General features: G+C 41.6%; 1 protein-coding gene across 2 annotated transcripts in view; it reads left to right on the top strand.

Moving 5' to 3' along the window:
• col21a1 (collagen, type XXI, alpha 1) overlaps nt 1-23263 on the top strand; it is a 59203-nt gene continuing 35940 nt past the window's right edge. Inside the window, exons 1-16 of one of the 2 annotated variants that reach the window (XM_080449895.1) lie at nt 9-129; nt 2990-3117; nt 3387-3944; nt 4396-4567; nt 4677-4905; nt 5793-5966; nt 10687-10764; nt 11615-11698; nt 13516-13575; nt 14221-14274; nt 14367-14420; nt 14535-14588; nt 17667-17720; nt 17966-18019; nt 18122-18175; nt 18784-18837. In XM_080449895.1, coding sequence (XP_080306021.1) covers nt 3021-3117; nt 3387-3944; nt 4396-4567; nt 4677-4905; nt 5793-5966; nt 10687-10764; nt 11615-11698; nt 13516-13575; nt 14221-14274; nt 14367-14420; nt 14535-14588; nt 17667-17720; nt 17966-18019; nt 18122-18175; nt 18784-18837 — 1830 coding nt within the window. In that variant the 5' untranslated portion in view covers nt 9-129; nt 2990-3020. Of the gene's footprint in view, nt 130-2989; nt 3118-3386; nt 3945-4395; nt 4568-4676; nt 4906-5792; nt 5967-10686; nt 10765-11614; nt 11699-13515; nt 13576-14220; nt 14275-14366; nt 14421-14534; nt 14589-17666; nt 17721-17965; nt 18020-18121; nt 18176-18783; nt 18838-23263 lie in introns of both variants that reach the window. The other variant, XM_080449896.1, reaches the window with a different exon arrangement.

Genomic DNA, 23263 nt, shown 5'->3' with positions numbered 1-23263 from the left:
CTGCTGGACTGGGCAGGCTTTCATTCACCAGTGAAACATGTGCATTGCTCCCTAAACTCCAGGACTCTGCAGTGCATTGACCACAGGCTATCAATGAAAGGATTAGGGGGGTTTGGATCCTAACCTCTGGTAATTCTTTTGCTTTTATTTCGTCCTTTCTCTGAATTTTGCATATGCTGCTTGACGACAGTTACAACAGTTATGATTTAAGTGTGTAGCTTCTTTAATGCAGAATGATAAAGTACAGTATGCAGAGCATGACAGACTATTGTTGATGTGTTGTGTTTCAGTACAGATTTCGGTGCAGATAGATTTTTGCCAATGTGCATTATCTTCTTTGGTTAGTATGTTGCAGTGTAGCTGCATATTGAAGACATTAAGGTTATCAGTCCCTTGTTTGTGCCGCTGTCATGCAAAGAATGAATGGAATTATTTCATTGATGTTTTCTGGCTGCTTCACAACTCATAAAAGGATGTTCCATCCTTCTTCTGATATAATGCACTATAAAGACAATAACACTGCTTTTATTATGCATGAGATGTTGTGAATTATTTGCAGTATATGTATCAATATGAAGTGGAAGATGTTGGAAAACTAGACCCAATAAGTTTAGGAGGTGCAAGGCATAGTGAAGAAGATATCAGTTTATAGTTTGGATTATTATATGATTTTGAGAAAGTTCTGTTCTGGCTTTTCTTGCCTACAAAAAACAAAACTTGGAAGCAATCTATTTTCCAGTATCTTGGTAAAGTTGTCACATTGATTTTGTTGTAGCATAGGATCATATTAATACATTTATAGCAGTTTTGTACAACATATGTTATGGGAAATTTCAAATGCTCTCATTTAGGACTGCAGGTCTGAAGAATTCCAAAAGTATCCGCTAAACAAACAGGTCTAAATAGGATTATTATGTGGCTAAAGGTCAGTGTGAGATGTGAAGCTAAATGGAACCTTACAATATGTGGTCTAAATGTGTGGCATGTTATGAGTAGCCTAAATTTCTCCAATTCAGAACCAGTAAAGCATTACCTGGTGCAATGGAAGGCACCAACTGACTCCTATAGTATTGCATGTGCAGCTGGAACAAAAGTATCGCTACGAGCTAGAGGATTAATCCAAACACAACTTCCAGTAAGGTTTTTGTTGTCATGTTTAGCTGAATGTGCTGGCAGGATCGTCTTCCTGAAAGTGTTGATGTTGGTTTTCAAAGGGGATTATTCCGTGCCCTGAATACCAGCCTGACATGACGTCATCACAACCCAGGCCAAAACCTATAAAGTGTCTGCACTACCCCTATAACACCAGAGGTCATGGACTAGGCTGTAGAGCAGACAAAATGCCATATGGAGAATGATACTGGTCTGCTAGACAAGTGTGCTGGTAGTTCTGGAAGGCTTTACTACATCCTCCATGCTTTTCTAGGATTAATACGTCATCAAGTACAAATGTAGTCTTCATAGGAAAGTAATGTTGCATCTTGACAACTTTGTTGTCAAATGAATATCTTTTTTTTGTTTTTTCTGTTTTATTCTTGGACAAAGGTAGCTTCTCCTTCATCATAGTACATGTGTTTGGTCACCGTCCAAAGCTAGAACTTTCACTGTCTGACGGGGTAAATGAGTTCCATGTGGCTCCAGCGGAGGTGTAGAAATACTCAGTTTGGGGGGAAGTCAGTGGAGAGGAAAGTCATGCCGACTGGCCCATGTCAGTGGTGATGCGTTCCAACAACCTCCCCCAGCACCGTGTCAAGGCAGAGCACATGGAGAAAATGGCCCTGCACAACCGTGGCAGCTTAGCGGCATGTTGAGCTGTGTTACTTCAACTTGCAGCTTACATGATGGAAAAACACAATCATGTTATGGATCTGACAACAGCTTGGCCGCACAGCCACAATAACACCGTGGCCAAGAGTTTCATCTTGTGCGCCGTTAAACCTAGTTCAGACCAAAGATTCGCGATGAGACGAAACGGTTTTAAACCCGATTTATACTTTGTCATACTACGGGTGTTGTGGGCCGAAAAGTGCGCGCTTGTCGATCAGCTATATCCGGCGCACGACACAGTCGTATGGCGCAGCAGTCTGAAATACTCTTTAAGTTGACCTTTACATGTCAGTTAAGTTACTGGCTAAAGTATGGTCATGTCAATGCCTATCAAAATCCTACCACAGATTAATCCTCCTTTGTAGCATATCTGTTCCTAATTTATGGCTTCTTCCTTTTATAATGTCAGCTATTTCTTTCTATTGCTGGAAACTACTATAAAATGTAGTTTCCTAAAGCAGCCACAGAGAAACTAAATATGATTAAATGTCTGATGTCTACTCACATGCCCAGCACAATGATTCCTGAATCCTGGCAATGCCAATAGCTGACAACCTTAACCAGTCTCTCCCATGAATATGACAAGCATTTTATTGGTTTCTATGGCTTTTTAGAACTCCATTCCATCTCTAATTCCATTAGCATGGACATAACCTCCATTGTACTTGTAGGCTGTGATTACCTCTTGTTTCCAACACATGCCATAGTTCCACTTTCAGATGAACTGTGCAGACTGCATGCATTTTATGTACTGTAACATGTTATAGCAGTTTTGTAATTGACATGAACTGATATTAATTTCCCCTGATGTGTATCATTCTTGTCTTAAAAGTTAACACCTTAAAAGGCACAATAGCCTGCCTCATGACCATTGTTCAGCATCTTGTCTTGTGTGACATTTGATAACAATCTTACAATATACATTATGATAACAACATACTTTGCCTTGGGCTTTTAGTGCTTTAGAACCACTGCAGGCCTCAACAGTGGTGAGTCAGTATCACAATTTGTTACCAAATCACTAATGGAGAATGATCCTTAACAATAGTCTGAGGTGTTAACTCTTGTCAAGGTAAGAATGCCACGATGCACATGTCATGAAAGCTGATATTGTCCATTCTGTCATCAGCAGTACAATGCATGTGTTTCCCTCTTCCTGTAGGTGCACAATTGGAGCTTGGTACTTCTGCATAATGGGTTACAAAACCAGATCCATGCATTGTGTCTTGCAGTGTGTATGCTTCATGCTGCTCCATTTGCTTAGTACAGCACAAGATGAAGGCATACGAAGTAAGAACGCTTCTGTCTTCATTTCCTGACACTTTTCAATCCATGTTGTCCATTCTTTAAAGATAGAACATTGTGTAGGCTACTGTATTTTCAAACACACCTGAAACATGTACTGCGTTTGCATTTCCTTTAATTTATTGCTGTTAATGTTGCATGCAAAAATACATCCTTCAAAAGTACATGCAAAATGAGAGTAATTGCTCTTTTATCAGCTCTGAAAAGCATTGTTTATTACCACTGATTCAGTTGTGTCTTTGTCTCCTGTTTAGGTTGTAGGACTGCACCATGTGATTTGGTCTTTATTGTAGATGGCTCGTGGAGTGTAGAGGATCTCAATTTTGAAATAGTCAAGGCATGGCTAGTCAACATAACGCAAAGCTTCAACATTGGAGAGAAGTTCACCCAAGTTGGAGTGGTCCAGTACAGTGACGATCCTGTGTTAGAAATACCTCTGGGCACACACTTCTCCAACACAGACCTCATCAAAGCAATGCAGAACATTGATTACATGGGTGGAAACACGCGCACGGGGACAGCCATCAAGTTCGCTACAGACAGACTGTTTGGCCTCTCTGAACGTGGCCCAAAAGGCATCGCCAGAATTGCCGTTGTCCTCACAGACGGCAAGTCTCAAGACGAGGTGATGAAGGCTGCAGAGGCAGCAAGGAAAAAAGGAGTAATCCTCTTTGCAATTGGTGTTGGGCCTGCACAAGAGGCTGAGCTGAAAGAAATTGCAAACAAGCCGCCCTCATCCTACGTGTTCTATGTGGAGGACTTCAAAGGGATTGTCAAGATCCGCCAGGTCATACGACAAAAGTTGTGCGAAGGTATACGCACTTTTTATACCAGTGAATGGGGCTGTGCGTTGAGTAAGGCCTGTAGGCTAACAGGCCTACTGCTGGCGTTACAGGCAACACCACATCTTCTCTGACTAACTGAGTTGATTATCTAGAGTAGACGATTAACTGATTATGATACTGTAAGTGCATATGGTGGCAATTATGTGAGCTACTAGCTCATTCTGTTTAATGTGCAGCATTGAGAATCCAAATAATAGGCCTTGTTTACAGCCTTGTTGAATGCAACATAAAACACTTTTCCCAAAGCAGTTTTCTGCGGTTTATTTAGTAAAACCCATGCAGACTTATAAAACAAAAGGATTATTATAGCAGTTATGTTTCTGATATGACCGTGATGGCTCTTAATATTTTGTTATTTTTTCACCTCTCTGTTTATCTCTCTCGTTCCATTTGTCTCTGTATTCCTGGTCCATTGCAGAGCTCGTTTGCCCATCAAGAATACCTGTAGAGTCTCAAGATGAGGATATCAAGGGCTTTGATCTTCTGAGGCATTTGAATTTGGCCAAAAAAGCAAAGAAGACACAGGGGACATATCGTGGCACTAAAGCCTATGAAGTAACATCTCGTATGGACCTGAGTGAAGATACACGGTAAACAAAACTACAATATTCTTGTCTTCTTTTTGTTTTATTGTTTTCATTTACACTATCACCCCTGTATTCAAACATGACTGATGTCTCTCTACACTTGACCCATAAGGGCGTTATTCCCAGATGGCCTCCCTCCATCCTATGTTTTTGTGGCCACCTTGAAGTATAAGGGGGGTGTGGCCACTGAAGACTGGGATCTGTGGAGAGTCCAGACTAAAGATGACAAACCACAGATGGCGGTGACTCTGCGTGGAATAGATCACAAGATCCTGTTCACCACCACAAGTGAACGACCCGGCGGTATTCAAACGGTTGTTTTCTCTTCTGAAACAGCAAAGGTAAATTAAATACCTTGAATGAAATTAAATAGAATGAAATCAAATCGAACCAAATGGGGACCCACTTCGTTCATCTGGTTCCATTTGTACAATCTCAGAATGAAAGTGGGACAAAAAAAACAACATCAGGGGTTTACAGTGCACTGGGCTACAAAGACATGATGCACAGCGTGAGCTTAAAACTTGGTCAAACATTTGGAAGACTTATATTAAGTTTAAACAATGCATGAAGAATGAGTGAAAATAGCCGATCTACAAGCTTATAACGCATCGCGTTGCGATGCTTTGTGACACGTTGTGAGCTTGTATATTCGCTATTTTCACCAAATGTTTGCATATTTTTGCCCAGAATAGGGATGCTAGGGTTCATGTGGATAACAAACAGACAAGACAAGACACATGGTGCATTGTACTGTCTGAAATCAATCCATATTTCGGACTGGCTGCTCTTTTATAATTGTTTCCTTATATGGGTTGGATATCTTACATACTAGTCACCACTCACTCATTAGTGATAAAAATATGAACGCTGTTAAGCCAAACCAAAACCTTTGCCCAAGCTCTGGACATTTTCCCCCTTTGAGATTTCAGCACATTCTCAATCAGTCCTTTGACTGCACTTTCTTACTCGCACGTTCACACTTCCTACGGTTCAAATAGTTTCATGCCCTCTAAATCACTGATCCCTGTTACTTTACTAAGCAATAATTCTTCTCTGCACTTTTCCCAGGCAGTGAGGCTTTTAGTTCCATTTCCTTGCAGCGTTGCTCTGTACCCCTCATTATAAAAAGGATAACTATTTCTCTTCTTCCTCAGCTTGTGATTTCTAAACACCATTGTGTGCTATTGGGTTCATGACAATTTCCTATTCTTTTGTCATTAAAAAGATACTGTTTGATGAGAAATGGCACCAACTGCGGCTGCTGGTAACTGAAGATGATGTCACTCTCTACGTTGATGACCTGGAAGTTGAAACGTTACCACTGCTACCCTCTGTTGGCATCTTCGTTAATGGAAAAACACAAGTTGGAAAATACGTCAACAAAGAATCAACAGTACCAGTAAGGTTATCGACAATAATTTGATTTCCAGACATGAATTTCTTTCTCTCTTCTATTTTTTCTTAATAGTGATTCAACTCATGCGTGGGCCAACTCATCGAGGAAGCATGTTTCTAGGAAGCAGTTTACAGCTGTTTAGTCTGAAACATGCTTGGCTCAGAGAATAAGAAATCCTTGGCAATACAGGAGCATATTTGACCACAAGGTCTTAAGCTTTGCTTTATTTGGCTCGTAGGAAGCCTTCTTCCGGTGCAAAGAACTCTGGATGCTCAATAACTCATATAGTCATATTTATACAGTGTTGTAATAGTTTAGCTGTATATTAGATGCTGATTATTAACTCAAATCAAATTGCAATTTAAAATGAAAAAAGTTATATACAAGAACAAAGATCTCCTATACTGTGCCAATCTACATTCTGACTAGGTATATACTGTGATGTTGGGCCTTATATTCCAACTGAAACACTAATATATACAACATCCATCCATCCATCTCCGTATGCTTATCCGGAGTAGGATCGCAGGGGTAGCAGTTTCCAGCAGAGAATCCCAGATTTCCCTTTCTCTGGCCACATTAGCCAGTTCTAACTGGGGGATCCTGGAGTGTTCCCAGGCCAGCGTGGTGATCTAATCAACAATATATATATATATATATATATATATATATATATATATATATATAGGAGTTGAGACAGGCTCGGGTGGTCAAGAGGCGCTTCCAGATGACTGGACAACTACAGCTATTGTGATCAGGGAGACCGGTAGGAGAGTACTTGGTGTGTCATCTGGAAGGAAAGTAGATAAGGAGACTTGGTGGTGGAATGAGGAAGTGCAGGATTATATACAGAGAACGAGGTTAGCTAAGAAGAGGTGGGACACTGAGAGGACTGAAGAGAGTAGACAAGAGTACAGGGCGATGCAGCATAAGGTGAAGGTAGAGGTGGCAATGGCCAAACAAAGGGCGTACGATGAGTTGTATGCTAGGCTGGACAGTGAGGAGGGAGAGACTGATTTATACAGGTTGGTGAGACAGAGAGATAGAGATGGGAAGGACGTACAACAACGGGTTAAGGTGCATTAAGGATAGAGATGGAAATGTATAGACAGGTGCCAGAAGTGTGATGTCAAGATGGAAAGAATACTTTGAAGAGTTGATGAACGAGGAAAATGAGAGAGAACGAAGAGTAGAAGACCAGGAAGTTGTGGACCAGGAAGTTGCAAAGATTAGTGAGGACGAAGTGAGGAAGGCATTGAAGAGGATGAAGTGTGGAAAGGCAGTTGGTCCCGATGAGATGATAACTGTAGAGGTATGGAAGTGTCTAGGAGAGGTGGCAGTAGAGTTTTTGACTAGGTCGTTCAACAAGATCTTAGAGAGTGAGAGGATGCCTGAGGAATGGAGGAGAAGTGTGCTGGTGCCGATTTTTAAGAACAAGGGTGACAGTTGTGGAGACTACAGAGGAATAAAGCTGATGAGCCATACAATGAAGTTATGCGGGAAAGTGTAGTGGAAGCTAGACTAAGGGCAGAAGTGAGCATTTCTGAGCAGCAGTATAGTTCCGTGCCAAGGAAGAGCTCACAACATGTCACAGCTTGTAGATTATGCTATTTTGGAGGCAGCACAAGGCTAGAAACTGGAGTTTGCTGTTTTTACTCAAACCTCACTCTGGAGCTTATGTTATGTGCAGGACAGGTCCAAGCACAAGCACTGCATGTATTTTTAACACATAAATTATATATGTTTAATGTTGCCAAACGTACCCTTTAAATACTCCCCCTCCTTAAATGTATTTTTCTTTTTAAAGTAAATGATACTGGTGATGATTATATTGGTGTTTGCACATTATATTCTATTTCCCTAGACTGAGATTTGTGTTTAGTGTCTGCTACATTTTACAGAATATATCATTTCTCCAGTGAGGATAGTTATAGTATCTACTCATTATGTCTTTCTTGATATGTCAAATATTGGATAGAAATGGGTACACTTTAAACAAAAAATTGCTTTTGGTAAGTGGATTTGTAAAAGCATGATTTTACATAAATAGGCCACAGACTACAATGCTGATTTGACTGACATAAGATTTGTATGAGCCAACCCATTACTGTTCTCTTGTATAAGCATTAATACAAGAAGCTGCCAAAATAAAGAAAGCGAGAAACAGAGTATATTGAAAGCTGGTGGGGCACATTTTCTTGGCTTGTAATAATGTAATAATAATACAACTAACTAATATTTGCTTTTCTTTCTTCTATTTAACCATTAAGCCAATAGGCTCTATGCACAGCAGCCATATTGGAAAGAAATTGGGCCTCTTCCTTACTTCCTTCACAGGTCTTACCACTTATACTAATTAAGGCTCTAGTCTGTTCCATTTAGTGTAGCACAGTGGTTCTCAAACCTTTTCATTTCAAGGACCCCCAGAACTCTGAGAGTGTACAAATGGAACCAAATGGTTTCATTTGTACACTCTCAGAGTTACACACCCGTAAGGGACCATTTGGAACCCCCTCAAGGAACCATGAGGGTACCTGGACCACACTTTGAGACCCACTGGTGTAGCAGAGTGTTTCCAGTGAGCCAACCCGCACAATATCAGCACCAAGCCCCCAGAACCCAGAGGTTGCATTGAAGCACATTGGACATGCTGGCCATTCATAGGTACTGCAGCATAAAACGGCCTGGGGCTACTGTCACGAACGAGCGAAAGCGGTTTCGACCAATGGGCTCGACTCACGAGCTTGCACACAGGGTTGCGCATGGAGGTGACGCCAAACGTGTTACCTCCGTGACGCAAAACGTGTCACAGAAGCCCCAAATAGCCCCCCCCCCGTCACATTTCCCAACCCGGAAGAAGGGGTGATTTAGGAGTATGCGCTGGGTGAGCAACTCAATGCAAGTGAATTGGCAGGGATTTCCGGTTGTTTTTAACTCATTCATCATTGGTAAGACGTGTAAAGGAAGTAAAGAAGAGGCCCAATTTCTCTCCAATATGGCAGCTGTGCATAGAGCCTATTCCCCAAGTGTATCCCTGTCACTGCTGAGTCCCCTACGGTTTCGTCTTGGAGGGTGTAGACAACCATGTACTGTCACTTAAAATGACAATCCACATCACACAGGACATTAACAAACAATCACTGATTGTTTAAATGCAATAATTTGTGTGGCATTTTCATAGTTTTCATTTTCATATACAAAACACTAAGACATAATTGAATACTATAATAGTATATAATATAATACTTCAAAGCTGGTGACGTCCTCCTTGTGTCCACCGCCGTAGAGGTCCGTTTTGCCTCCCAGCAGCGATGCCTCCAGCTTGGCCAGGCTTTTCATGGCAGCCATATTGACATAAATAGTTGTGTGTAATCTTACTTCCTTCACAGGTGTTACCAATGATACTTATTGTTTATGTTCCATTCAGGTCAAACAGAGTCAGGATGCTGCTATTGTGCATGCTGGCTCACTAGAAAGGCTCTGCTACACTAATAGGAAGACAGCCTTAGTTAGTCTCATTGCGAACGCAGCGGAAGGAGGCGCCTCCGCGCAAGTGGAGCTTACTATGACACCGTGCTCGGCTTGTGTGTGTGTCTGTCTGTGTGTCTGTGTGTCTGTGTGTCTGTGTGTCTGTGTGCACTATACAATAGTGCACTGCCTGCAGCCAAGTAAATGTCCAATATAGACGTACCATACATCAAATGAAAGGTCTTTGAAAACTGAACACACCTGTCAAGGTTGCGTTTAAGCCCGCCCCTTCCCCCGGAAGCCACGCCCCGGAGAAGGCTCCTAAAAACACCCCATTGAAACCCCATGTTAAATTAAAAGTGCCCAAATCGCTCCGAAACTTTTTCTACCCCCCCTAAGTGGGGGTCTACGAACAAATACTTCGGCCTCGGATTTTTGCTCCGCCCCCCGGAAGTGGGTGAAACAGGCACTTCAAACACTTTGTTGAATTGTTCAAAAACATTCAAAGTTTTTTTTGGGTGAATTTGTATTTTTCTAAGATGCTCCTTTTAACGCAGAATGTTGTTGTATTTTTTTTTTGTTTGTTTTTTGTTACCTCATTTTATTATTATTATTTTTCATTATTATTTTTATTTATTTTGCGTTCGCTTCCCGCGTTCGCGCGTCTTACTTGTTAGTAACACCTGTGAAGGAAGTAACATCCAGTTTCCCTTCATGCTGTAGGACAAGGGTTGTGGAGGCAGTGTTCATCTCGGTTTGGGAATACTGCATCCTCAACCCTAAAGCCTCTGGACTTGGTTTATCACTCAGTTATCAGATTTATTACGGGAGCTAAATATGACACTCATCACTGTGCACTTTATGGTATGGTTGGTTGGCCCTCTTTTGCGGAGAGGCGCAACAAACATTGGTTGTTATTTATTTTTAAAACCCTCATTGGTAAACATCATTTGTATCTGTCTGATACACAACTCTATGTTGCCGTGCAAAAGGTCTAGTTTCAGTGTCCACAGGTACTGTAGGAAGCTGGCAGGGGATTGTGTCCATGTCGCTGTGCTAGTGACTCCTACTCCTCCTAGGTTGACAGTGACAGGGACCACAGTATGGGGTATTTGAAAAGACTAAATTGGGGAAATGAAAATAACAAAAGTGGTTACAAAATAAATATATTATTATTGTTATTATGTGCCACATTGAGACATTTTCTCTTGAACCATGATTTAACCATGATTTTTCAATTTGTGATTTGAATTAGTTTGAAATTCAGAAGCTCCGTATCTACTGTGACCCAGAGCAGAATGCACGTGAGTCTGCGTGTGAAATTCCTGGAGTGGTGAGTACAATTACCAATTGTATTTGTTGTAAATGACTGGGAGTTTGCAATTCAATGAAAGTAAAGTATGTTGTGCATTGGTGTCACGGGCCAGAAAATACGATGCATTATGAGCTTGTGTAGATCTGTAATATACGGCATGCAACACCGGTGTGAAACTAGCTATAAATTAAGCATAACCCAATTGTTTTATCATTATAATACCAGGAAACAACTGGGCATATTTTCCAACTACAAAATCTACAGTTTTCTGAATGCACTAACCCAATACACAATGACCAAGCACCATCAATGACCAAACACCACCACATTTTAGATAACATACACATTGCTGATTTGATTTTCAGTATATCATTATTCATTCTATTGCAGCATTTTCTTATGAATATAAATACATTCCTATTTTATATACTGTACATCAGTATCAACCTCCAGCATATTGCAATCTGTGTATTTTGTCGTCTGCCTGCAAAGCAGTGCACATAAATTGTGTTTGGCTAATGCCTTCATCACTAGAACAGTGCCAGATATGATAGTTTAGAATTCACCGTTGCAGGGCCATTAATGTCACTATGATTTGAACATAAATGTACAGTATATGTATCACTACCAAACCTATCTTTATTTATATTCACAGCTTTCATGCCTTGACTGTCACGCCTCGAAAAAGTGCTTCATACTTTCATATGAACAATAGAATTACGGCAGCAGCATGCCTGCAGTTTATGGCAGGATAGAAGTGATTTATGTTTCTATTGTATTTCTTTTTGGCTCAAGCAACACTCATTGCACACCATATGCACAGTCCGTCCACTGTTGGCTATAATTTATATTATTTGGTTCATTGCAGTGCTCCAATAGTCCAGACTCCACAGAACCAACTCCAGAACCCTGCGCTTGTCCTCCTGGACCTCCTGGACTTCCAGGTTTGAAGGTCAGCTTTGAAAGAAGTATAATCTGTATTTGTATTGTATTGTTTTGTCTCCTGAGTTTGTCTCCAAATCAGATGGTAATGAAGTATTGCATCTTGAATCTTGACTATAGCAAAAGTACCAATAGATTTTTTTTAGCAAGGACTCAACTGCAAAGTTGTTTAAATAAATTACTTTGTTCCTCACCTTGGTCTCAGTCAAGTGGGCAGGTGAGTTTCATACATTCTCTGTCTCAGTTTTGGATTTGAGATTGAGTGGGTTAATCTATGCCCTAATCCCGCCTTTATACCTACTGAAGGTCGTAGGTTTAGGCTTAGTTTAGATCTGGTGGCCTTTTATCCTCCACCGTTTTCTACAGAGGAGCATCAACGGTTGCTCTGTCTGTTTCCAGACCATTACACACGTTACTCACATATCAATAGGATGCAGGCATTCAGAAAGGCTATTTGTCTTGGCCAAAACATAATTTGGGGAAGTTGGTGTCTAAGCAGCATCTCTCCCAGTGGATAATAGCAGCTCTTGCCTTAGCCTACTATACTAAGGGTTGTCAAACCCAGGCGGGGCTGAGGGCGCTTTCGTCCAGGGGTTTAGAACCATCCTGGGCTTTATTCAAATGGGTTTCTATTAAAGAGGTGGTGCCATGTTTTTGCACTTTTTCTGTTTTTCATGTGTCTATGAGGTTGAACTTCATTAAGCCCCCTGGTGGTGTTTTTATGGTGTTTTATGTCTTCTCTGACTATTTTGAGTTTCTTCCTGGGGCTGAAACCTTGAGGGTCAAACGTGCCAATAGAGAAACCATTTAATGACAGAGTAAAAATATACCCTCCCCCTCATTATCATAACACAACAGGTGTGGGCATGAGGAGGAGGAGGGACTAGGACAGGTGGGTGGTGCTAAGGTGGTGGAGGAGGGGCTAAGGTGAGAACCAGGTATACTTAATGAACTGGAGCCCACATAAAAACATAATTTAACACTTTCTGTACACTTTTTTGAAAATAATCTTCCTCCTAGTATAACCATAATACCTGATGATTATGTTTTAGGGGGGGGGGGAATCACTGAAAATCACGGCACCCCGTCTTTAAGGATGTGTGGGTCAGCCTGATGGGCTTCACCTGGCATGTTCTGGATGTCACTACACCATAGTGAGTCTCATGGGACTCTTGTCTTTCAAGCAAGCTGAAAATATTTATTGGAGGCTTTAGTTTAAGTCCTTCCCAAATTTTGACAGCTGTAGCAACAACATGCTGCTTACCTCACAAAACCCCATACTGGATTCAGTGGATCAATAGCCTCTTTACCACACCTGGTCAAGGTTTGGCCTCGTCATTGTGAGTAAAATTTCATCCTGTTAGGTCCTGTACTGTAGTACTGTTCTGTTTGCCAAAACATGAGAAGACCACTGCCTTAGATCAGTAGAATTTTCAATGGAAATTCTCTCAAACAAGGAAAATGTTGGACAGTATGTCCTTCTTTAACGTTCATAGATACACACACAACATGCTTAGTCATAAAAGTCTTACCGAAGTACCTCTGAGGGACATTACCTTGGCAATAAAACTCTTTATAAGATAAAACCTTATATGGTTGCAAGCAAGTTGGTGTTTATAAGGTCAAAGCTATGCTTTTACAACATTTAGTAATAGATTCAAAATGCTGTAAGTTCTTGACTGCTCTGCAGATGTTCCAGCGACTGCGGCGGCATTTTAGACCATTTAGTATTTTTTCAGCTTTGCATTCAACATCATGGCATATGGATGTTGACATTCAATCATTTGATTGCTGTTTTAGTAAGCTGATAATTCTACTTCCCTCTAGGGAGAACAAGGAAATGGTGGCAACGCCTACCCTGGTCCTCCTGGTGCTGATGGTAAGCCTGTGAGTACTACATAGTTACATATACAAACATCATCAACATAAATAACTTCATATACTGTATCTGTTTTACATAGTGCTACACTCATAGTTGTGTCTGTGTGTGTGGTACTGGGGGGGGGGGGGGTACGTTATGGCAAATATGTACTTCACTTACTGTAGTCAAGTAAAAATAAACCAATTTGATCTCAAACTAGATGGATTGCCATGGAGTTCGATGTGCCATACTGGTTTTGGTGACCCCACGGTCTTTCCTATGGTGTCACCATTAGGCCAAATGTTCCATTTGCACAACAAGACATCCAATTCTAGTGGGCAGGCTACTATAAAACTTGTCCATCCAACATGTCTCAAAAATGATTGCCATGGATTTTGCTGTGCATCTTCATACTCCCTGGCAGATGAAGCCTATAACTGCTTTGCTAGTGGGGTATTTCTTGGTCACTGAAACCGTAAGCTTAATTTGTACCAAAAGTGGGTATAATAAATGAAATCAGACTTTAGGAACTGGGCCCCAAAACCTCTACATTGTGTGCAGGGACACCAACACAATATGCAAAAACAAAAAGGAATGGGAAAAAAAGAACAGTTGAATGTTATCCAAGTGCCTGCATGTCTGTTCATCTCTACTTTCTATCGGAATTCAAGGGAATCCCCGGCAATAGAGGCAATCCAGGACTATCAGGACAACCAGGGACAGAGGTACTATAAGGATAATTTAATCGTCAATCCTTCTATCAAGTTAATCCTATTTAATGCAGGCAAGTAAAACTCCTCGCTCTTCCCTCTGTCAGGGCCCACGTGGATCAAATGGGTACAAGGGTGAGCAAGGGAGCCCTGGTAATCCGGTAAGTAACACATGCATGATGCATTTATTCATTACGTTTGAGCACTGATTTGTAAAAAAAACATAATCTTTGAAAAAATAATTTTGAAACCAACTCGCTGCACTATTGTTTCAGGGTGATCGGGGCTTGCATGGGTTGCCAGGACCGCCTGGCCAAGCAGGTGAAAAGGTGCGATATTACAGTACTTTTTTCGTATTAGGAAGGTATTAATGGTCTTTACAGGTGTCATTATTCATTATCATTATTGGTCATATTTTAGTTTGTGTTCTAGATTGAACATTATGAGTGGACATGGCACAGGAGAAACAAATCCTGTGGATTGGCGTGGCGTATGTGGCCAGCCTGTGACGGCAGTTGTCTATTATGTATCGATGATATATGACTCCAAATTTGGGCAAGGTTTCAGTCCGATCAGAGCCCCATTGACTTCCATCATAAAATAAATTGGAGAACAACTGAAAAAAGTTGGTGGTGATCGGTCCAACAGTTTGCGAGATTAGCAATCACACACACAGACCAACCCTCTTATAGATGGCAGGACGCCTGCAGAGCCACGCTTTAAAACCCCCATTAATAATAAGAGGAATTGTCTGTGTGCACTTGGATTTGAACCATCTACCTTCTGGGATACAGGCAGGGCTAATCTGCTATATTCACCCTCAATTGACCTCCCTCCCACTGGGAAACATGATCCCGGACGAGCTCCCAACGTGACCTCTTGATTCGGTCTCCCACGCGGAAAACCAAGCATTTACCGGTCAGAGAGTGGCCAAGGGGGATATTGGGTTTCTGGGTTTCAGGCACAGCTACTCTGCTACAATTTGCACCATGTTGAAAGAAAGATTTCCACAGATTTTCCAACTATTATATGGTATTTAACTCCCATATATTATATGGTAGTTAAGTGCATGACGCCCACATGAAATGCTAGAAGCGGAAATCTTTTGAGACAAAAAGCAGAATTAGCTCCCAGGAAATTCCATGTAGCACACCACAGTGTTTGAACTTCAATCATGTGCAGTGTGACTCTTATCACTCCCTACCATGTTATAACACAAAATAGGGAAACAATGTTCAACAAGAGCTTTTTGTAGAACATGGTCACTAACTCCTTGCGGATCTAAACAATGTATGTCAAAAAAGCACTTCTTGTTCATTGACAAAGGACTGGTGTAAGTGCAGCTGCATTTTAATTCTGCACTTCATCAAGCCATTTTAAGGATGTCAGATGTAAGTCATGTGCCGGAGAGCAGCAGGGCATTGGAAGGTCATTCTAGTCACTGTTAGATCTCACCATGGTGCAGCACTGGCCTAATCAGCATGCCCGTAAGGGACACGTCTGTTCTTTGGTCCTTGTTGTTTTCATCATTCTGGTTAGGATAAAAATGTCATCACTTCTTTCAATGTTGAGTTTCACAAATCTGAATCACGGCTCCATGCAGCTGTGAAATTTAATCCAATGGGGCCAATAGAAGGAGCTTGTAAAGGATTTAACCATTTCCTGTTAACACAAAGGACTTGACCTACTGTACCGTTTAGTATAGTATGTGTAACATTCACTGACTTCAGATGGAGCTAATGGACATCGGCTTATAAGATGCTGAGATGAACTAATCATCACCTCCGGTTGTCATTGAATAGACAAGCCTGTCTTATTCAAGTCCAATCCTGTGGCAACAGCAAGTCTAACCCACTGTCTTAACTCTTAGTGAGAGATCGTCATTTTAGCTCTATATGCAGCAGAGCAACGTCTGGGGACTTTGTAAATAGACTAAGGTCTATCCGTTCTTTGTTTGGAAAGCACTTTGGGTCAGCTGATGTTGTTTTTAAATGTGCTATACAAATAAACTTGACTTGACTTGACTTGACTTGATCTTTACCTGGCCTTCTAAAAAGCTGGTACAACTGGTGTCAGTTCCCTCCGGATGTGTGGGCTGAATCTGCTGCCCTAGTGGAATTGTGGGGGAAGTAGGCGTTTGGGTCATGGGTGGTCTAAGCCAGCCGTTCCCACTGGTGCATCCTTGTCATGCAGCGAAGTGACTAGAGACCAGTGTTATTTTAAAACAAACAGATTTGGGTTTACCTTTCCAAATCTCTTCCCATACTGAGGGACCAGCCAAGGGTGTAGTCTCCATTTTCCTGGCAGCGCGTCTCCTGCAGAACAGAGAACCGCCCACGCAGTCATCACTCCCACAATGGCAATAGTTTTGAGTGATGGACGTCTGCGTCTCTGAGTCAGCAGAACATGTGTCAAGGAGAAGAAAAGGGGAACATGACTGAGCTACTATGCACACTTGTCTGTGCACATGTGGACATGTCTTGTCATCAAGCCCATCAGCTGAAAGTGCTCAGGAACTAGTTGTGCTTTGAGGAATTCTAGATAATTGAGTGGAGGCTTTATTTCAGCAACAAAATAATGCTGCTCTGGCTTGGCAAGCAGCTTCACCAGCCTCTGTAGTCACCACTTTTCTGAACATGACTCTGCCTAGGGGTGCAACCTGGGAGAGGAAAGCTGGATCCAGTCCTGTAGTTCGCCAAGGTTGCTGCACGGGAAAGGATGACTATTAGGGAACTGTCTAAGTGCCTTGAGTTGTTTATGCAATTGGCTTTCTAACCTCTCTGAACTTTTCACATGTGTCATAGTGGGACTGTGGCTATTAGGGATTCATTGAGGCCTTACAGGCGCATAAACGGGAAAATTCGCACGTAACAGTGCTATTCAGTTTATTCAGAGGGGGAAATGGGTTCGAGTCTTTCCCCCAGTTGGCTATGGAGTCCACTTTTTTTAGGTTTATTACAAATAAGCACAGGAACTGTACTGCAGATTGTGTACTTTCATGGATGTGTGTTGATGTTCACTGAGAAAATGTGCAAGGTGTAACTGCTGTTGAAGTTATGCTAATATCTGCTCTGCAGCAGGAACATGGTGAATAGAGGCTGGTTTTATGTTTGTTAGACCTTTTATTTGAGTATTTTCAAATAATAGTTGCCATATGTTGACTTCTTACCGTTGAATATAATCTTAAAGTATGCAAACATTTGAACACTGGTGGACAGTTCTTTAACTTGACAATCTTTACAGTAACCCGTTAGTATTTTCACATTCATAGTGATATGAGTTTGAAGACAAAATAATGTGCGGTTTCTCAGCAAATGACAATGGGTTGACTGAGTTTAACTGAGCCTTATGCCATATTTTGTAGACAGACACTTCATGATTATTATCTAAACTTTGACTACATCTAGGGCTTGATTGGACCCGAAGGGAGGCCTGGGTTACCAGGAAAAGATGGCCACGTGGTAAGTATGTCAGGAAGTTATACAGTGTATCATTAATCAGATTCTGGGCATGTCATCATAGCCGATCGTTTGCCGAAAGCTCACAAAGCGTGACACGTCGACACGTTTTGAGCTTGCCGATCTGCTATTTAAAAGATTTGGTGTGGAGGGCAGTATAGACCCCTGGAAGACTCGGGTCAACAAAGTATAGGTTTAAGTTGGTCAATAGATGTACTTCATCAAAATGTTTGCCATTTTAATTCCAGGGTGTAAAGGGGAGCCGAGGAGACTTTGGCCCACCAGGATATTCAGGCGAGCCGGTATGTATTAACATTTTGGAATTATATTCAGACCTCATGTTCAGTATTACTACAAAAAAACTAAACAAACAAAAAACCAAACACGTTCATGTTCAATTGCAGGGTTTACCCGGAAGAGATGGAAAAGATGGATTACCAGGGGGATCGGGTCAAAAGGTTTGAATGATTTTGTCTCGCAAAAGTCACTCGGGCAGAGATTAGAGGATGTACATGCCAAGGATGGCTTGGCATGTACGTTTAGCATGTACAGTACACTCTCAGAAGAATGTCCAAAAGGATTTGATGTTTGGCAGCTTTGGAAATGTTTTACAGTTGCTAGTTGTTGTTGGTTCGCATAGCGATAGCGATCAAGAAGCAGATGAGCCTTTTCTTATTTCTAATTTATGTTCCCAGGCGTTCTCTAACATATGGTTTTCATCATGTCAGAGCAACACAAAACATCAATGGTGTTCATCACCATCTAGGTGGATGTCATTATAATAAATACAGCATTTTGTTCTTAAATCAAAGAAAACTAACTGCCTGCACATTTCAAATGTGAAAATCTCCTCCGGACAGGAAGTGCATGTTTGAAATTTCTTAAGTAGGACTGGATGTTAAGGTTTGATCCTGATAGAATATAAGTGACAACTTCAAGCTCCATTTTGTGATGCTTATTTAATAATGCAGCTTGCTTTTGCAATCGCTAATGCAAACAGATGCATGAGAATTTGATTCGTGTTCTGATATGTTGATTTAAACCATTTGTTTGTCTTGTCTTGAAGGGAGAAGCCGGAGCTAATGGTATCCCTGGTGGTGATGGGAGAGCGGGTCATCCGGTGAGTCATGCGTACTATGCAGTACTCAATTTACACATTTTCATTTTATACGTTGTACAACAGTCTAATCCTGATCCATTCACGTAACCACTTGGACCCTAGCGTCCCTATTCTGGGCAGGATGCGAGCTGGCTATTTTCAGCGAAGGGATTTGGTGTAGACCCCAGTAAATGAAATACACACTGTAGTGTTTAAGTGGATAAAGCTGGATGTGTAAACAATCGATCTGTAATGGTAATAAAGAAAGGGGGAAAAAGAACAAAAATGCAAATACAAGACAGAGCCTAAAAACAGCCCTACTCAAAGACACTGATAAATGCAATGAGAATAAACTGAACAAAGAAAATTATACGAAAGCTTGTTACACGAAAAATGTTTTAACATTGTGAAAGATTTGCACTGAATCTGCGGTTGCTGTTTTAAACGACAAAGAGTGTTAAAGGCATGACGGATGGCATGAGATCAATTCTGACTGCAAGAATATTTTAGAAGTGGTTTCCTCTCCAGTTCATTCTAGGATAACCATTATTATGTAACTGGCAAGCTCACACTCGTATCCAAGGCAGGGAAACCAACTTAGTGAATGAATGCTGTGGTCCAATGGTGACAGAGAATTTGTTTTAGGAAGAAAGTGTTTCAATCACGCAACCGCCCCAATTGATCATGAACATGAGCATTGTCCCTGAAGTTTTGGGAAGGAGGAACAAAATGATGATTCAGTTCTTCCACCGGGCTGTAAGAACTTCGTTCCACTACTAGAACAATAGACTCGGCATTGTATTCAGGACACAGCATTGATACTTTGTGGAGTTTAGGCAATATTTTGCAATTAAATTTATGTGCCCTTGCCTGGGCTGACTGGTTTATTGATGCGTTGAAGAATTGTGGGGGAGAATCCTCTGTGTAATCAATCTTTCTGTCTGTCTGTCTGTCTGTCGATGGAGTGATGGGTCTGTCTAGCTGGTTGTCAGTCTGTATCTCTCCATCCTGCATGTTTCCATGTTACGCAAAACACAGTCCGAGTCAACATCTAAACATCTGCTCCTGTTTATCTTTTGGGGGGAAAAGCTCAACAGGCTTTCCAAGGTGGTTTTGCTGGACGTGCAGAACCTCGTAAACTGTTCATGTACTAAACTGTTTATTTTGAAATGGCTATTTGCTTCCATGCCTGTCATTAGTGCATTTTAAACTTGAGCTACTTTTCTTTTTAATTCCTTAATTTCAGCAAATAAAAAAGTATGTAAGCTGCCATTTCTAATTTTATTATAGCTTGTCTATGGTTATGGAGTACTATATCATTCATGTTGAGCTGTTGTTTTAGAGTTAGGGACCCGGACAAAGTCTCATTGTCGATTTGACGTCTCTGATTGGATAAAAGAGAAAGTTGGTGGAGCATTTGCCTTCCCGTAAAAGCTTTTCAAAAATAGAACAGTTTGTGAGTATTTATGTATTGAATCATTTGAGTGTTTGAGAACAAAATAAATAAGTTCTAAGATCAAGTTTATTTCAGATGTAAAGGCAGGCAGAGAGCTAGAGACATGCAAGATGGGATTCGGATTTGAACCTTGGTCCTCTCTCTCAGAATGAGCACATGTATTTTTGCATTTCAGTAACTATTTAGCCAATGTGTCCCGAAATGATTATTTCTTTACCAGTTGTTTTGAGCATGTATATCATTAGACCTATCCTATATTAAAATTGGAGGGCAGGCGGGCCAGCCGGACAGCGGGCGAACCACGGCCACGTCAATCTGACTCAGACATAACCACAAACAAACCTGATATGCCCATATATAGGCAGGACCACGGCCACATCACTCTGACTCAGACTATAAACAAACACGATACGCCCATTTATATAGGCATGTCACTATGACTCAGATATAACCATAAACAAACCCGATACGCCCATATATAGGCATGTCATTATGCCTCAGACATAACCATAAACAAACCCGATATGCCCTTATATAGGCTTGTCACTCTGACTCAGACATAACCATAAACAAACCCGATACCCCCATATAGGCATGTCACTATGATTCAGACATAACCATAAACTAACCCGATATGCCCATATTTAGGCATACAGTATATGGGAGATCCAGTTGTCCAGAGCCACAGATCCGACTGTTTTCATGTGCTTATATGGGGCCGACCGACTTCAAACTCGTCGCGCGCATCGTCAAGGACTCGAGGGAGTGTGGCGCATTGCCGCTGAGTCGTTCGGTTATGCGTTTGTCCAGAACCGCCGATTCAACCAATATGGCCATAGATGGACAAGCGCCTAAACACGAATTCACGGAGCGCTGCCCTGTAGGTGGCGGCGCCGCCATTGCTGCGGTGTCAGTCAGCTGCTGCTACGGTTCTGTCCATCATTTGGCGTTAGCAGAGCAGCCTTAAACTAGCCTACTGGCACCTGACGTAGGTGGTTCGTCCCGATTTTCTATACATCTTTGTATGTATGGTAAGTTAGTGTTAGTAAAAGTTAGTAAAAAGCAGGTAAAAGAGTAACGTGAGCAGTCAGTGACAGCAGCTGACTGACACCGCGCAGCAGCAGCTAACCAAGTCTGACACCGCACCAATGGCTGCGCGCAGGGCAGCGCTCCCTGGATTCGTGTATACAAACACAATTGGTCCAGAGGGAAGCTGGGCGGGGAGGGTGATGTTTTTAACGGCACATACCCATACAGGCTGGGGAAGCACCTGTCCGCAGGGGGAGTTGATCAGGATCTACTCTCAAATCTACCTTTAATCAAATCTAAGTTTTTCAAATTGATTAGAATTTATTTAGCACATTATTGACAAAATATCTGTAAAAAATATTGGTAATCGGTGGGCTAGAACTCTTAAATCGGGATCGGCATTGGACCCAAAAATCTGCCATCGGTCGGGCTCCAGACAAGAGGCTGGAGTAAGCGGGAGGCCGAGCAACATACTATAGCTGCCTGGCTACTAATAAAACCCAGGACCTGGAATGCTGAGGAAACCACATTGACCCGACTAACATTAAATTAAAGGAGTAAGGCACCTCAAAATTTTTACTGTTCTAATAAATAATACACTTGGGAAAAACAACAGTTATGCACACTGCTCAGCAACAGTGGGCAACAGTGTCTTACAATCACAAAGAGAACTAAGAGAACTGCTTCAGTTCCACATACGTTATATTTTCAAATGACCTAAAAACACATAATCAAAATACATTTTTGTACCTTTGGGACTTAATACAACCATCATGCTTTCAAATTTCCTAAAACACACAATCAAAATACATTTGCATACCTTTGGGATTTAATACAACCTCACGCCCAAGACCTCTAGTCAGTTTGGCGGTTTGCCCCTATCCCCATAGGCACTAGAACACAATATTAAAAACATTAGAAAATAAAACCAACTAGTCACGGCGCAATGTTGCACACATAAGATTGTGAATACCGCTTAATGAGACAGTAGCTCAAACAGGGAGGAGGGGGCCCACTTGGTTGCAAAGGACAAGCCCTGATGAAGGAGCCTATAGACGAATCCATAGACGCGCTGCCTGTAGCTGCCTGTAGGCGGACATTGCTGCGGTGTCGCGTCCGCGGAGCGTTGACACCGCAGCAATGGCTGCGCGCAGGGCAGCGCTCCGTGGATTCGTGTATACAAGCAGTCACAAGACAACCCACTGCAACAACATGGTGTATAGTTGGTCAAACTAACGGTGTGCAACTCGCGACTATGCATTTAAAACAAAGAATCACAAGCAGAACCTATCAAGAGGAGAAATTCTTCTTACTCGACGAGACGACGACACGGGACAAACGAGAACAAATGATAGTTCGTGGTCGGGAGACTAGAAAGCTCCTATTAACCCATTAAGACTTGAGGCCGATTCTACCAAATGTCTTCTAAACAGTTTTCTGAAACACTTGTGTTGCTATAATATCAGTGGTTCTCAAACGTTTTCATGTCAAGGACCCCCAAAATTATATGTATTTGGCCACGGACCCCCATCTCAGAATATTTAGTTCCAGGGACCCCCAGAAGCAAAGACTTGAGTTACAAATGTTATATAAATATATATTCAAAGATTTGCACACATTTTCATGATTTTTCTAAGATAGCAGATCTACAAGCATTATGAGCTTGTATATCGGCTATAGCCAAAATATAAAATAATGGTTAAAGTGGTTAAAATCTAAAATGACGGATGCTTTCCCGGTATTAATGGGTTAAGGTCATTCCGTGTTATGAAATAAATATTGAGTTTGTACCTACAGTAAGTGATATGGTTATACCTGTCACATAGACCCCTACTTTAAAAGGTCACTGTCCACCTGGTGACATGCTTAAGGGGGATTTACTGTTGCCAGGGCCTAATGAGTGCCGGTAGGGAATTCATTACTGTAGGAATCTTCTGGGCAGCATTAGGAAAAAAAAAAGAA

The sequence above is a fragment of the Gymnoscopelus braueri genome (assembly GCF_963280865.1).
Source record: "Gymnoscopelus braueri genome assembly, chromosome: 14".
NCBI classification, from domain to species: domain Eukaryota; kingdom Metazoa; phylum Chordata; class Actinopteri; order Myctophiformes; family Myctophidae; genus Gymnoscopelus; species Gymnoscopelus braueri.
Note: the sequence above shows the minus strand (reverse complement) of the source record. Positions and strands in the feature narration are given on the sequence as shown.